Source organism: Chiloscyllium plagiosum, unplaced genomic scaffold (assembly GCF_037043375.1).
Source record: "Chiloscyllium plagiosum isolate Xiang-an unplaced genomic scaffold, Cpla_swu_hap1 HiC_scaffold_4, whole genome shotgun sequence".
Classification (NCBI taxonomy): domain Eukaryota; kingdom Metazoa; phylum Chordata; class Chondrichthyes; order Orectolobiformes; family Hemiscylliidae; genus Chiloscyllium; species Chiloscyllium plagiosum.
The window spans coordinates 104,301,587-104,317,737 of record NW_028270142.1 but is presented as its reverse complement, the minus strand read 5'-3'; the positions used below and the strand labels follow the sequence as shown (position 1 = coordinate 104,317,737).

General features: G+C 39.1%; 2 protein-coding genes across 6 annotated transcripts in view; one reads left to right on the top strand and one right to left on the bottom strand.

Annotated features, from left to right (window-relative positions):
• rnf41l (ring finger protein 41, like) overlaps positions 1–12,520 on the bottom strand; it is a 389,670-nt gene extending 377,150 nt beyond the window's left edge. The window contains exon 1 of the mRNA XM_087986538.1: positions 12,262–12,520. The gene's annotated coding sequence lies outside the window, so the exon portion shown is untranslated. The remainder of the gene's footprint in view (positions 1–12,261) is intronic.
• The window catches only part of cdh17 (cadherin 17, LI cadherin (liver-intestine)), a 97,745-nt gene that overhangs the window by 34,716 nt on the left and 46,878 nt on the right, over positions 1–16,151 (top strand). For all 5 annotated transcript variants that reach the window (XM_087986533.1, XM_087986534.1, XM_087986537.1 and 2 more), the window contains exons 6-7: positions 5,183–5,341; positions 9,362–9,552. In XM_087986533.1, the coding sequence (XP_087842659.1) occupies positions 5,183–5,341; positions 9,362–9,552 (350 nt within the window). The remainder of the gene's footprint in view (positions 1–5,182; positions 5,342–9,361; positions 9,553–16,151) is intronic.

Genomic DNA, 16,151 nt, shown 5'->3' with positions numbered 1-16,151 from the left:
ACCAGTGATGACATTGTGGAAGTCATGAAGTACATACCTGCTCTTCACTGATTTTTGCAACAAGATCTCAGATTGAGTTTATGAACACCAGCTTTATGAATGTTCTTCATAATGAATACAGGAATGTTGTTGGGACCACACAGCTTGTTATTCATCATCTGTAGAACAGACATTTGTAATTCAACAAGTGTTGGCAGCTCACCCAAATTTGATCTTTGAAGTTGTTGAAAGATTGTTTTGATTGTTTTGTCTGATACTAAAGGTACCTGGTTGAGAGATTTCGGTCCTGTTCCTTCCGACTTTCTTGCGATAGCTGCATCGACTTTGGGAAGAATTTTGCTGTTTTCGGTTGAGTGGGGGGTGTGCACCATTTGCTTTTTATAGAATTGATCACATGGAAGAAGCTATCTGTATTGTGCAGAACTGCATAGAATTGAATATTTTGACCTTCTTTATCTATCAAGCCGGTGAGAACAAGACAGGAGGAATATTGCACTTTGGATTGTTCTCTTATCTCTATATCTTAGAGAAAGAGATGTTAAGTTTTCTCCTTGATTTTGTTGTGTATATCCTGTGTTTTGATGACAGGTGCAAGCTCATGGGGGAGTGTAAATGCCTGTGGCCTATCTAGCAGTTATTTTCATGCTGAATGATGTGAATGAAGTCTGGAACCTTCCCAGCCCAGATGCAGACAGTGATATAGTCCTAGAGGTGTCAATGGTTGGATCAGGGTGTTTTGAGATTGCCTTGTATTTATCTTTCTGATGAAAATACATTTGCGATGGTGAGACCATAATTAGTGTACTTGATGAGGTGGTTGGGGTCTCTTGGTATTTGATTTGTCCACCCTTCCTTCTCGATGGCACTCTTCAAAATGGTGTAGGTGAAGGAGGAGAAAGCGAGGACTGCAGATGCTGGAGGTCAGAGTTGAAAAGTGTGCACTGGAAAAGCACAGCAGGTTAGGCAGCATCCAAGTAGCAGGAGGGTCAACGTTTCGGGCATAAGCCCTTCATCAGGAACATTCCTTGGGTGCTGCCTGACCCGCTCTGTTTTTCCAGTACCACACTTTTCGACGACTGATATAGGCAAATCCAACTCTGATATTAAAATCTTCCAGTAGAACTGGTTTGTTTTATTTTTGGTATGGCAGCCAATACAGAATCTAAATCTGCATAAAGGCTTTTTGGGTTTCATCAGTAAAATTGAGTGGAGGGCACAATCACTGATTAGTGTGACACTAAGCTGAAGATATAGGGTCATGAGTTGTTTGTTAATATCAATTGTAAATTCTGTCAGCATATCTGTGATTTAATTCGTGATGGCAAACACAACATAATGAATACAAAGACCCTTCTCTGGTTTACCCTTCCAGAAGAAAGTGAATCATTGCTCTATTGCCATGCTTACCTTGTGGTACGGTGGCTCAGTGGTTAGCATTGTTGCCTCACAGCACCAGCATCCCAGGTTCAATTCCCACCTCGGGTGACTGACTGTGTGGAGTTTGCACATTCTATCTGTGTCTGCATGGGTTTCCTCCCATGGTCCAAAGATGTGCAGGTCAGGTGAATTGGCCATGTTAAATTGCCCAGTGTTAGGCAGAGGGAGGTGGGTTGGTGCGAACTTGTTGGGCCAAAGGGCCTGTTTCCACACTGTAGAGAATCTAATCTTGTGCAGGAAGTTGCACTGAAAATAGCAACGTCAATATATACTGCAACCTCCTGCAACTGTTTCATGTAAACCATATTTGCATTCTCCCCAGTGCCTTTACAGCCTTTTTACAATATGGAAACCAAATGTTACTGGTTCTACCTCTTTGAAGTAAAATAATTATTCTATACTTCCAGCACTGCTTGTGATTTTATCCTTTCCGACTTTGATGGCTCCAGTTTCATCGCAGCTTTCCTTTCCCTATTTATGTGTCAGGAGAATATTAGCATGGATTTTAAAAAGCGGTTAAACAACAGAAAACAAAGAATAAAAATAATCTGGTAATTTAAAGATTGGCTGGCAGTTATTAGAAAGATGCTGCAAAGCTGGCTACTGGGGCCTTAGTTTGTCACTCTGAGTGGAATACATGTTTGCAGATAAAACAAAACAAATGCACGATGAAGCTTATTGAATGCCCCAGCACTCCATTACTTTGTTGAAACAGATGCACAGAAGAGAAAACCCAGCTTTACAGACAGTAATGGGTTTAATTTTGTCACTGGTTCAATGTTTAGTCACACAAGTTACAGAGCTGCCAAATGCTTTTAGTTTCTGTTATTAATAATTTAAAGGTCTGGTTGATAGAGAATTTAATGGGTTTTGTAGCAGCATTTTTTAAAGAAAGTTTACACCTGGCTTTTTTTTTAAACATATTTTCCTATACTGTTGTTACTGTCTGGTTCATTGAATTTATGCATAGTGTGTACTGGATGAATGAACATAGGTGTATTATGAGTTTTCATGGAGGGAATGAGAGGCCATTGGGAGTTCGAAGAGGATGTAGGGAGGTTATGAAGGGCTACTGGAGGTGGATCAGAGAGCATGCATTGGTCTGGGGCATGTCTAAGTCCTTCTGAAGTTATCTCTTCAAAGGTCCCCATATCTGGACTATAGTTCACTACTTCTCTTAGACGAAGTGAACAATGAGTCCTTGAGAGGTAAGCCAGACTCCCTGATAATTGATTGTAGCCAGGAGATACTGACACCCACAGTGTAGCCAACCAGGTCCAGAACAGAAGGGCTTGGATTTCTGCCTGTGGCCTTCTCTCATATCAAAAGATGTGAGAAGTGGGAATGGGGATAAGGATCTGGAATCAGTTCACATCCATCATTTTTAAAGCTCTGTTGCATCTCCACAACTCTGAAAAAAGTCAAAAATTCCCATAATTATAAGATTATTTAAAAGTTCCACATTTAAAACTCACATCTCCTCTTCTCTCTTTACCCACCACTCCCACCCTGCTGCTATGCTTGCTTTTCTTTCTTTGACCTCGAGTAATGTACTCTTGAAAGTGCTAATTCTTCCGGTACAGTGTCTTTCCTACTCTGTTGTTGCCAGGTTTGGTTCTGTCTTAAATAGGTTTGCAACTCCCTTCTGTCTCAACAATGGGTGTGAGGCTCAGCAACCTCAACTGCCCAAACCTAATCTATTCAACATCTTCCTAACCCATGGCTTATTCTTGCCAATCTCCTTGCAATTCTGTTTATTGCTCTCAGCTTTGCCCTGGTAGAATGACAGGTGAACTATCAATGCTTCCTGTGTCACTTGGACCTAGAATTAATGACGTCCTTGAAGAAAGCCTTTGCTATTCTTGGGTTTACTACTGATGATCATATTGATTAAATGGTTTTGGCAGAGATGTGACTGTGAGACGATGATACTTTTCATCCAATGAAACTTCTTTCTCTTTCTTCTGTTATAAGATGTCTTTTTAAAAAGCTATTACTTCAAACAGGCTTTTACTCATCTTTCCTAAATTTTCTTTCTATGGCTTGGATTTAAGAAATGTCAAAACTGTTTTGTTTTTAATAATACTATTGTTGAGTAGGTTACAATAGTAAGTGTATATTAAGTTGCTGTTGAATGATTAGACTTTGGGCTGACTTCACAAACATGTCAGTGTCAGTGAGGAGTGACAGCCATTGGTCATGTTACGTGAGCAAGTTGCAGGGAGAAAGTGAGGATCCGACAGAAATTTACCTGTATCCTCCAACAATGTCATCTACTGTATCCGTTGCACCAAATGTGGTTGCCACTACATTGGGGAGACAGGACGCCTCCTTGTGGATTATGTCAGAGAACATCTCTGGGATGACCGCACTAACCAACCCCACCACCCCGTGGCTGAACACTTCAACTCTTCCTCCCACTCCACCAAGGACATGCAGGTCCTGGATCTCCTCTATCGCCAAATCCTTACCACCTGATGCCTGGAGGAAGAACACCTCTAATTCCGCCTTGGAACACTGTGACCACACCGAATCAATGAGGATTTCACCAGTTTCCTCATTTCCCCTCCCCTCATATTATCCCAGTCTCAAGCCTCCAACTTGGCATTGCCCTCTTGACCAGACCATTACCTTTCCCATCTATCCGCTCCACCCTCATCTCCAACCTATCACCTTCTCCCCCACCTTCATCTATCTATCACATTCTCAGTTACCTTCCCTCCAACCCACACCCCCCATTTATTTCTCAGCCTTCCTGGCCCACAAACCTCATTCCTGATGAAGGGCTTATGCCCAAAACATCGATTCTCCTGCTCCACAGATGCTGCCTGACCTGCTGTGCTTTTCTGGCACCGCACTCTCAACCATGAGCAAGTTGCAGGCCTGGTTCCCATTAAATTCCATCAGTATGTTATGAAGGTGTAGAGGTGTACTGTACCTTTAAGAGACAGAAACACAGAGTGTGCTGAACAATTTAAAAATGTAACATTTGGTTGAAACAAATAGCTGGAATTGTGTTGTCATGGAACAAAAACAAATTCAAATTCGGGCAATCAATTTAAATTATGCCCAGATACAAAAATCCAACTGAATTTGAATTTTACTGTTTGGGAGGACATCAAACCAGTGAAATGATTTGATGTTTTGAGGTATAAAACCGGACATTTTGAACAGTTAGGAGGAGAACAAAAAAGAGTTGCCAAGAAGCAACAACTGCCAGCAGAATAACTCTCTGGAAGGTACCTGTCCTTAAGAAATTTGTGCAGCAGAACACAAAGTCAACCTAGAGGAATGTACAGAGAAAGTCTGACAGCTGAAGACTATACCTGGGTTTGAAAATGATTTTGCCATAAATTTAAGAGGGAATTTATTGGACCAGTATTGTAGAGTGGGAAGTAAAAGATAGGTTTACGAGAAAGGAGTTGTAAGTAGTGGTTCTAATGTTCTCTGTTGGACTTCAAGAATACAATTATTAACTATTACTTTCAATAGTGAAATCTAGGATAATTCTTTTGCCTCTCAAAATTTAACAGATTATAGCGCGAGGTGAGCTTCTCTGTGTATCGGGTTTAAATTAGCAGAGGGGTATACCCCATGTCGTAACACATATTCTCCCCTGACGAATGGCTACTTCGTGAGATATTGGGGAGGGTACTCTCGAGCAATGAAAAGTGGAGCTTTCACACTGGGTAAGGGGAAGTTATATTTGTGTGCTTATAATGTAATTTTCTAAATCTATTTACAGGGAAGCCTTTCATGTCTGTAACTGCAACTGATTTGGATGATCCTGAAACTCCTAATGCTAAAATCTACTACAGCATTTTACAACAAATCCCAAACAGTAATGACATCATGTTTTTCCAGATTGATAACCAAACAGGAAAAATCTCCACAACAGAAGAAGGTATGTTAATCATGACCATTTCTTTTACTAAAATGGCTATTTGAACTATATAGATTAGATTAATTACAATGTGGAAACAGGCCCTTTCGGCCCAACAAGTCCACACCGACCCGCCGAAGCGTAACCCACCCAGACCCATTCGCCTATATTTACCCCTTAACCTAACACTACGGGCAATTTAATATGGCCAATTCACCTAACCGGCACATTTTTGGATTGTGGGAGGAAACCGGAGCACCCGGAGGAAACCCACACAGACACGGGGAGAATGTGCAAACTCCACACAGAGAGTCGCCTGAGGCGGGAATTGAACCCGGGTCTCAGGGGCTGTGAAGCAGCAGTGCTAACCACTGTGCCACCGTATCCTTGTATCATCATTATTGAAATTGCCATCTTTACCGTTCAATGTAGATACTTTCAAAAGATTCTGTTGACATAAAAAGTAAAGTGTTATCAGAGTTTATAGAATTAAAATTGAGTTTCTTTCTCGTTACCAGAGCTTGTAACATTAAAGCTGTTTTCCTACTGTCATTTTAAAATTTAATTTCAGAATGCCAACTTAATTTAGTTTAACTGAATTTGATTTATCAACGTTAATGCATTGCTGATGATTGACCAAACAACCGAAGCTGCCTGCAATTGCAATTACTTAGATGTAGAAATTACAAAGATCTATTTTGCTCAAAATAGGATGAATTAATGCATTCAGACCTATCTGACAATTCACAAACTTAAAAGTTCTTATGATGCTCAATATAAATACATTTGGAAAGTTATATGTTCAGCTTAAACTGCCAGTGCAAAAGGTTAACTTTGTCTAAAAGGGGGTGGGTAAAAATTCTCAGATCTAATAGTAATGATGTCACCACCCCTTGTCTGTGAAAACAGAACAAACCATGTGCAATGGAATCTTCTCAATTGATATTTCTCAAGCAAGTGAGGAAGTTGAATTTGAGAATTTCAGAATAGTGTTTCAAAGTTTCAAGTTCTCCTTTAGATTTCTCTGTCAAATTTTCTTCCTTTTATTCAAACTGAATACACATGCATTAATTCAGACCCAAGCAATCTTTCAATTCCAATTAGCAGTATCCAAAGTTAAATGTCACCATTTGTTCTCATTTGTGAATTTATATCCAGATTACAATTCCCACATTTAAAATATGTTCAGCTTGTGCTTTTTAACCAGGAATCTAAACTTAAATCTTAGAGCAAAACTTCTAGTTAGTTTAGTTATGTCATCCTTTTAATCTGTCTTATATTTCTCATTGTGACACATGTTTAAAAGAGTTGGCATTTCTGTTGTACAACTAATCTAAAGAGAAGAAGGCACACATGCTTTCTTCTGTTTTAATCTTTCCAACAGTATGTTGGTTTACTCTGGCCCTTCAAATGTACTTTCCCTTAGCTATCCTAGAACCATAGAAAAGAGGCAGCATAGAAGAGAGTCATTCTGCCCATCATGCCCATGCTGACCTTATGACACCTGATGCGCTTTCTCATCCCATCTTCCTGCACACAGCCCATAGCACCCCACAGGGATCTCAACACCCTTTGGAACAAAGTTTGAAACAGCTTTCCTTTCGCAAGGGTAGTCATCAACAATTGCCCTTTGTTTCTTATTACTGAGCCAACTTTTCATCCAGTTGAACATATTGCCGTCTATCTCATATACTTTTACTTCTTTGGCCAGTAAGCCATGTGGGACCTTGTCAAATGCCTTACTAAAAACCATGTAGACAAATCCACAGCACACCCTCATTGGATCTTCCTTGTCACTTCCTCAAAAAATTCAATCAAATTTGTGAGGCACGATATTCGCTTAAAAGAGACCATGCCAATTATCCCTGAAGAGTCTATGTCTTTCCAAGTCACAGTTCATCCAAACTCTCAGGATTGATTCTAGCAATTTTTCCATTGACTCTAAACTTAGTCAGTACAGGTTAGATCTAAGAAGGTCATAAGTAATTAATTTGGAGTTGCTTTATCATCTTTCCTTGTGATTGCCACATATAACAGACCCACTTCCTTAAATAATTCTCTTTCAAGTTCTTCTTTCCTTTTTATGTAGTTACATAGAAAACAGGAGCAGGAATAGACCACTCAGCCCTTCATTTAACATGGTCATGGCTGATCAACACCCTCTTTCTGCTTTTGATCCCTTTAGCTCTAAAAACTATGGCAGCTCCCTAATGAAATATTCAATGTTTTGGACTCAACTCCCTTCTGTGGCAGAGAATTCCACAGGCTCACCATTCTTTGGATGAAGAAATTTATTATCTCAGTTCTCAATGTCCTATTCCTGTATCCTTAGTTTGCAACCCCTGGTTCTTGACTATCTGGTTTGGGAAGATCCTTCCTATATTTATCTGTCTAGTCCTGTTAGAATTTCATAAATTCCAATGAGAGTGCCCCTCATTCTTGTAAACTTCAGTTAAAATAGTCCTAACAATCCAGTTTTCTTCATACATCAATTCTAAAGGTCACACTAAACCAGGTCACAGTCCAACAGGTTTATTTGGAAGCACTAGCTTTTGAAGCTCTGCTCCTTCATCGGGTACCTGATGAAAAGACAGCACTTCGAAAGCTAGTACTTCACTAATCTTGTTGGACTATAGTCTGGTGTTGTGTGACTGTTAACTTTGTCCACCCCAGTTCAATACCAACTCCTCCACATTACATCAATTCTGTCATTTTTGAGCTTGATCGTTGATTTACACAATTGTACGTGCACATAACACAGAGCTATGACTCACTTATCTGTTTTATTCTTTCGTTCTTTTTCACTCCAATACCTTTGCTGTTCCATAATCCAACCAATTAAATCCTAAATTTCTGTATTTGCAGAACAAGTATTCAGTGAAGGGCCACTTGCGCCAATTTCATTCTTCCACTATCTTCTTAGGCTATGTTCAGTAAAACACCTGGTACTTGATTATTCAGTGCTTGCAACTTGTCTCACTATTCTGGTCCTTCTCTTGTACAAAATGTTCTTTACCTTTAGAAATATGCACTAAATTTTCTGACTATGACCAATCCATTGGCCAGTGTCCCTAGCCCTCAATCCAAAAGCTCCTTAACTCATCGAAGTACGTGCTAAGACCATTCCCACAGCCTGTTTGTTAGCATTGGTGATGCTAAATACAATCTTGTTTCTTGTACTTTTCTTTTCTCCTTTCGTCACTCTGACCATGCCATACTTTACAATCTCTGAGTTTCCAAGGAGGCCTCAGCAGTCAATTGGATGCAAATAAACTTGGGCTGATATAAAGCTAACATTGTTAAACTTATGGAATCCACTGATCATGGGTTTTTTTTGCCAGAGCAGTCAGTGGTCTAGAGACAGAAAACAAATTTTAATGTGAACCCTGGTAACCTTTTACTTCCCACATCACTATAATAATAAAATATATTTACCACTATATTAGCACATTTAAAATACAAATATTATTAAAGTATCACATTAAATAAATTCATGATGAAACATAAATGTTTGCCGTTGTATAGTGCATCTCTAATGAAGATATCCAGTGCGCTTTCTCATCCCATCTTCTTGCACACAGACCATAGCCCACCATCTCTAATGAATACTGCGATAATTAACGCCTGAAGCACCATAAGTTGAAGTTGGTCTGCTGTAAAGTTGCTCACAGGTGGAAGAATTTGCAGAGCTAGAAATTTGTCTTGAGCATTGAAAGTGGATGGCATCCCATTCAATGCCTGTAGTACACTGCTTAATAGTGAAGTCGATAGTCTATATTAGAGTGGTGCCGGAAAAGCACAGCAGGTCAGGTAGCATCCGAAGAGCAGGAAAACTGATGTTGATTTTCCTGCTCCTCGGATGCTGCCTGACCTGCTGTGCTTTTCCAGCACCACTCTAATCTAGACTCTGATCTCCAGCATCCGCAGTCCTCACTTTCACCTCGTGAAGTCAATAGTGCCTTATGCCTTTGTTGCTTCTAAATCAGGAAGAGTGATGAATGATAACAAGTGACATTTTATTTAATATGTGCGTTTTTTCAGGATACCAGTCACTTGATCCAAAGGTACAAGACAACTACCAGCTGATAGTGAGTGCAAACGATGCAGCTGTCTTGTCGCTGAGCACAAATGCTGCAGTAAAGATTACTGTAAAAGAAAATTTGTGGAAGGCACCTGGTAAAATAAGCATTACCGAGAATTCTACAGACCCTCATCCAAAGACATTCATACGGGTAGGCTTTTTTTTAATGCTTATCCCTATGTCCATCTGAATTGAACATTAAGGTGGCAGGTAAGATAGGAATGTTAGCAAGAGCTTCTTTAAATATATAGAAAGGAAAACATTGGCAAAAGTGAACATGCTTTTCGAGGCTGATGAGCTCCTTAGATGCTGCCTGAACTGCTGTGCTCTTCCAACACCACTAATCCAGAAAATAATAATTGGAGGCAGGAAATAAGCAGACAAATTGAATAAATATTTTGCATCAGTGTTTACGGTTGTGGACACCAATGGGATTTCAAAATTATGAAATAATCAAGGGACCAAAGGTGGGGAGAAAATGAATAAATAACTATCATTAGAGAAAACATGCAAGGGAAACTAATCCCACTAAAGCCGATAAATCCCCTGGAACTGCGGAGTTGCATCCTAAAATATTAAAGGAATTAGATACAGAGATAATGGATACATTGGCAACAGTCCTTAAAACGTCCTTGCATTTTGAAACAGTTCCAGTGGGATTGGAAAACTGCTAATGTAAAACCCTTATTCAAAATTGGAGTGAGGCAGAAACAGGTAACCATGGGCAAGTTAGCTAAGCATCTGCCATTTTGAAACTATTATGGTATATTGTAAAGGATGTGATAGCAGAACATTTAGAAATAGACATTTCAATCAAACAGAGTCAACATGGTTTCAAAGGGAAATCATGTCTGCCACATATATTAGAATTCTTTGAAAAAGTAACAAGCAGGATAGTAAAGTGGAACCAGCGGTTATAATGTATTTGGATTTCCAAAAGGAGTTTGATAACATAGCACATATATGGCTAATTAATAAAATAAGAGCCCATTGTGTTAGGGGTTGCATTTAGTTTGCTTACAGGGTAGGCTAGAAGACAGAAGTCAGAGGTTTGGGATAAAACAGGATGTCAAGCTGAAATTAATAGAGTTTAACAGGGATCAGTGCTGGGGCCACATTCATTGACTATTTAATCTAATGAATTTCATGAGGAAAGTGAATGTACTATCAGGAAGTTTGTAGATGGCACAAAGATATACAGGAATGTAAATAGAGATAATGTCACTAAGAGTCTACAAATGGATATCGGGAGGTTACCTGTGTGGGCAAAATCTTGAAAGATGGAATATAACATCGGAAAATGTGTGGTTATGCACTTTGCAGAGGGAGAATAGAAGAGCTGAATAGTATTTAACAAAGAAAAATTGAAGAAAGCTGCAGCACAGAAGGATTTGGAAATGCTCATGCATAATTAACAGAAAGCCAGCATCCAAGTTTAGAGGCTGGCTGGGAACATTGGCCCTTATTTCAAACTAGGGAAGTCTTATTAAAACCTTATGAGGCATTAATCAGACTGCATCTAGAATATTCTGAACAGTTTTGGTCCTGTTATCTAAGGAAAAATATACTGGTATTGGAGGCAATCCAGAGAAGGTTGAGAAGTTTAATTCTGAGAATAGATAGATTTTCTTATGGGGAGGTTGAGCAGTTTGGACTTGTACTCATTGGTATTTAGAAGAAATGAGTGGAGATTTTATTGAAACATTTAGATTCTTAGGGGGTTTGGTAGGGCATAGGTGCAGACGTTGTTTCCCTATGGGAGAAGAGGGGCGGCAAGTGGCTCAGTCCTTAGTAGCTGCCTCACAATGCCAGGGATCCAGGTTTGATTCCACCCTCGGGCAACTGCCTGTGTGGAGTTTGCTCATTCTCTGTGTGGGTTTCCTCCAGGTGGTCAGGTTTCCTCCCACAGTCTGAAGTTGTGCAGTTTAGGTGAATTGGCCATACTAAATTGCCCATAGTATCCAGAGACATGCAGGCTAGGTAGATCAGAAATGGGAAATGCCTGTTTCCATACTGTCGGGATTCTATGAAATAAAAGGCATAATCTCAATTTCAGAGGTTGACCAGTTGAAGCAGAAATGAGGAGGATTTTGTCTTATGAGATGGCAGTAAATTTGTGGAATTCTTTATGTCAGAGGGATGTACAAGCTCTGTCACGAAGTACTTTCATGTCTAAGGTAGACAGACTTTTAATCAGTAAGGGATTTGAGCATTGTGTGGAAAAGGCGAGGAAGTGGAGTTGAGGATAACTATATTAGCCTTGGTCTTATTGAATGTCATGGCAGACATGATGAACCGAATAGCCAACAACTGCTTCTACAAAAATGAGTGAAAAGCCAAGATCATGGGTCTCCACCCCTTTTTCCAATTCATTATGCCCATTTCCTGAAGGACTTTGGAGTGCAATTAATATTAAATCTGAAATAAGTTATCAAAATAATATTGCTTCAGATTTTGCTAAAACGATAATGGTATCTGAATGTAAGCTTTTATCAGTAAACAAATTGGTCATCAACCTGAGGTCAGAAAGAGATGTTCTGTGAACTATGCATTGTATACATTGCAGAATTTGTTCTGCAAATTCTGCTTCATGGATGTAACCTCCTTTTACTTTTCATGGATTTGCTGCATTTAGACATTAATTGTTCATTGACTTTACCCCAGAGAGCCATCTAGCAATTAACAACAGAAGTACAGTAAAAAAATGATCATTTTGATGATTTCCAATCAATATCCTTGTTCAAAAAGTGAGCAATTAAAGAAATCTTATTCATTAATATTGAATATTTGTTGTTGATTTGAAAACGTTACATTTCAGGTTTTTGTATACTTTTGAAGTGAATTCCTTTAAATTCCTTACCTTGCTTTCGCAACAAATTGTTTTCTTTCTATCTTTATTCACTTTTCTTCCTCGTTATTTTTGTGCATGAAGTAAAGTTGAATTCACTTTGATGAGATTCTTCTTTCCAGCCTTTTCTTTGGTCATTCCTCCGTCCTTTAATTTCACTGTTAAATAAATTTGTCCCATTGTTCAGAGAGATGTCAGATGTCCTATTGCCTATTCACCACAAACATCACCTTATAATTACAGAAACTTCATATGCAGAATTTCTTGAAACCTAAAAGTGAACAAAAATTTGAAATAAACAAGCTATGTTGCAATACATCCCACATCCAAAAAAACTGGACTGCGGTTTTGGTCACTGGCAGAGAACTCCCCAGACATTCTCCTGGTCTCTAAACAAAGTTCCAACAATTTACATAATTTTCCTGGGGTGTCTGCCAAACTTGAAATGGATAATTGGAGAACAAAGCAGAATGTCTGTGCCATTGATTTTCGTTGCTGTGATTCTCCAAGAAACCGGCATACCTGCAGAGTTTTTTCTGTGGAGAAACTCTTCGAAATATACAGAAACAATCCATTTGAACCAAACAGTCTCTGCTAGTCTTTATTTTCCACAACAGCAAATGATCCCAAATTACAGTTAATTATTCAGTTCCCATTCCACTTTCCTCCCTTTGTCTTCATCCACCTATCCAATCTAATTTTGAATGTTGGCACATTATTTGAACAAACTGCTATCCTTTAAGGTGAACTCCACCATCTCAAGTCTCTTTGTAAAGGATTTTCTATGATCCACAGAATGACTGAGCTTCTTCAGCACTTGTTTTTATTTCAAACCTCCATCATTCATAGTACTCTGCTTTTAATTTTCTGCATTCTCTGTTTATTCACATTCTATAAGGCAGATAGCTTCATAATTAATCCGCACTGTACCTTCTCTAGATTTTCTCATTTCCTGATGAAGGGCTTATGCCCAAAATGTCGATTCTCCTGCTCCTCGGATGCTGCCTGACCTGCTGTGCTTTTTCAGCACTACACTCTCTGACTCTGATCTCCAGCATCTGCAGTCCTCACTATAATTCCTCCCTGTGCCTTCTCTAAAGTCTCAATATCCATTATACTGGGGGTTCAACACTGTGCACAAGTTGAATAAAACACTGAGGTCTTACTAAGGTTCTATATAGTTTTACCTCTTGGCTTATTTATTATATAACTCTTGTAATAAATTTGAGTTGTTTTAACTTCATTGGAAACTAAAGTCAGATGTTAAGTAACAGTTGGTTTGATTCTGTTAGTTTCCTGCTGAACTGCTTGGATTAAAATGGACTCCTGGAATTGCATTAACATTTTTTATAATATTAACTGCTGAAATTTCTGACCTGAACCTTATGTTTTTGATTTGGCAAAACCTGCCTTGCCATGAAGCTTTTGGGGTTTGTCACTGCAAGATCAAGTGAATTCTCTCACTGTATCTTACCAAAAGTGTCTCATTATTTATCCATCCTGATCACTACGGTATCCTTCACATTCAATTTCTGCTGCATCTTACGAAGCATTGGTCCTAGAACAGCTCACCACACAGCAGACAGCCAGTGAAATACTTGTGCCTGCACCACCTTTGAAAGATCACTGTGCAACCAGTCATCTTGGAGATGTCCTGTTCAGTTCCTGACATTTGCGCTAGACATGGCAGACATGGGGAAATCAGTGCCTCGATTTGCTGTCAGTGTCTTGGGCGTCCTGCTGGAGGGATTTGAGGTGAATGGGACTTCCTCTTCCCCTAGGACGAAAGATGGAGCCCACAATAGCCCAGTCTGAAGTTGCCACGTTGGTAAAAAAGCAGCCTTTGGAGGAATGTCCAGAACTGTAAGAAGAAAGTCAATGTCCTCCTCCACACCACATGTGTAAATGCCACCATCGTCTCTCTGAAAACTCACTCTATATAGCCACCAAGGGTCATGCTCTACCATTCTCACTAATGCCTGCAACATCTTCGCATCCTGCTCTCACCCATTACAATCCACATCTCCCCACCAACACCAAGAGTAATAGCTATGCCACCCACTTTCATCTCAGGTGATAGCTGTGTCTTTCACATTCCAGGAGGAAAGCAATTCCCAATAGGAAGGAAGCATCAAAACAGCAAGTATTCTGCTCATCATTTGGCTCCTCCCCTTGTGTAGACAGAATCCTAACTCTGATTGTTCCATGTGGCTGACTGACCATCTGCAAGTCCCTGGACCAGTTTTGGAGCCTGCTGTTGACTTACTCTGTGAAGGCTATTCCTCTTGATCTGACTAAAGCCTGCTGATAACTATAACAGGCTTCCTGGCTTTGTGTCTACACTAAGCAGCAAGTCAGGGCAGAAGTTGTATGAGTCTGATATCTCTGGTTGAGGCGGCAAAGTATAGAAAGACAAGGCATTTGTCTTTATGCTGTGCGAATTCAGATAAGTTCAGAGTGAGTGGATGCTAACAGAACAAGCAAAAAAGGCTGAAGATGCAGCCTAGTCCACTCCACAAACTGAGGATATCTTTCTAAGTGCACAGTGTCCATGTAGTACTATTTTAATGATAGTTGTCTTTGACTTGCCTTGGTTACTTCTATTTACAGCCTTTTACAGCCAAATGGTATTAGAAAAAATATTATTTTATACTAAACTAATTTAATGTTATTTTATTGTCCCTCATCTAAGTTCTATAGTCCTGCCATTCAAATTGATCATACTTCAGCTCTGTCGTTCCTTTGGAGACATTGATAGCCACAGATATGTCACATACTCTAGTCCTACATAAACCTGCCAAAGAAACCCGAAATAGGATAAAGCCCTTAAACTGAACTATTGCAACTATCCAAACAAAAGTAAAATATCAATTGTGTCATATTGTATTCACCCTTTTTATTGTGAAAATGTACGTTTTAAGCTGTTCTTAGATGTTTGGTACAAGTAGAAAGTGGAGAAATTCCTTCGTATGTGCACTGAATTCTGTTCTCTATAATATTTGTCAGGTGCGAAAATAGTCTCACCTTTTATGAAATGGATGCTTTATCTATAAATGTATAAGTTACTTACCAAGTTATTTGGCATCAGGGCTTTGTTAGTCATTCTTTGTGTCATGATATTGTTAATACTCTCAGTTATAAGTCATGTAAAACAAATGGGTATAAATATGGTAGTTAAATTTGCTATGTTAATTTTAGCTTTACAGTGACTTTCTGTTGAAAGTCTTTAAAAATAAGTTTCACTTCCATTGAAAAAACAGACTTTCAGAGATTTCAGCTGATAGCATGCAGCTACAAATTTTCTTTGCCCTAACAAGTATTCTCCTAGGGAGGCATTAGACAAGTGAAAACTCACGCAACTGTATGACTTGATTGATGACTTTGTCAAAAGAAACCTTGACAAAATGTGTGGGAAACTTTCTTATTAAGACCAAAATTCATTCAATGAATAAGGGACAAAGTATTACTGAAAAACATATCTATTCTCATGTAACTAGAGTGACAGGTAGGTATAAAATAAGAAGGACATTAGAATAGATACTTCAGAATTTGGTAAGACTTGGGAAAGCAATTGCCTGGAGGCTGAGACTTTCAACATACGAATTCTGCAGTAATTAATATTATCATAAGAGTTAGGTTAAGTATTTAAGTAGTTAGAATTAAAATAGTCAGCAGTGCATGTTTATCTCATATGCAAATCAATAAATACCTTTTTAGTTGTTACCTTCTGGAATAAGTTAGATATTTATGAGTATTAGTACATTCCCTGAAATATGAAAGGATTTCATTGTTGCCAGGTCAGAATCCTTGAGTCTCTTATGCAACCCCATGGTGAGAGCACCACAACATCAACAACTGAAGGCTTTAAAGGCAGCACCAAAGTACATTCTCAGATGGACTAA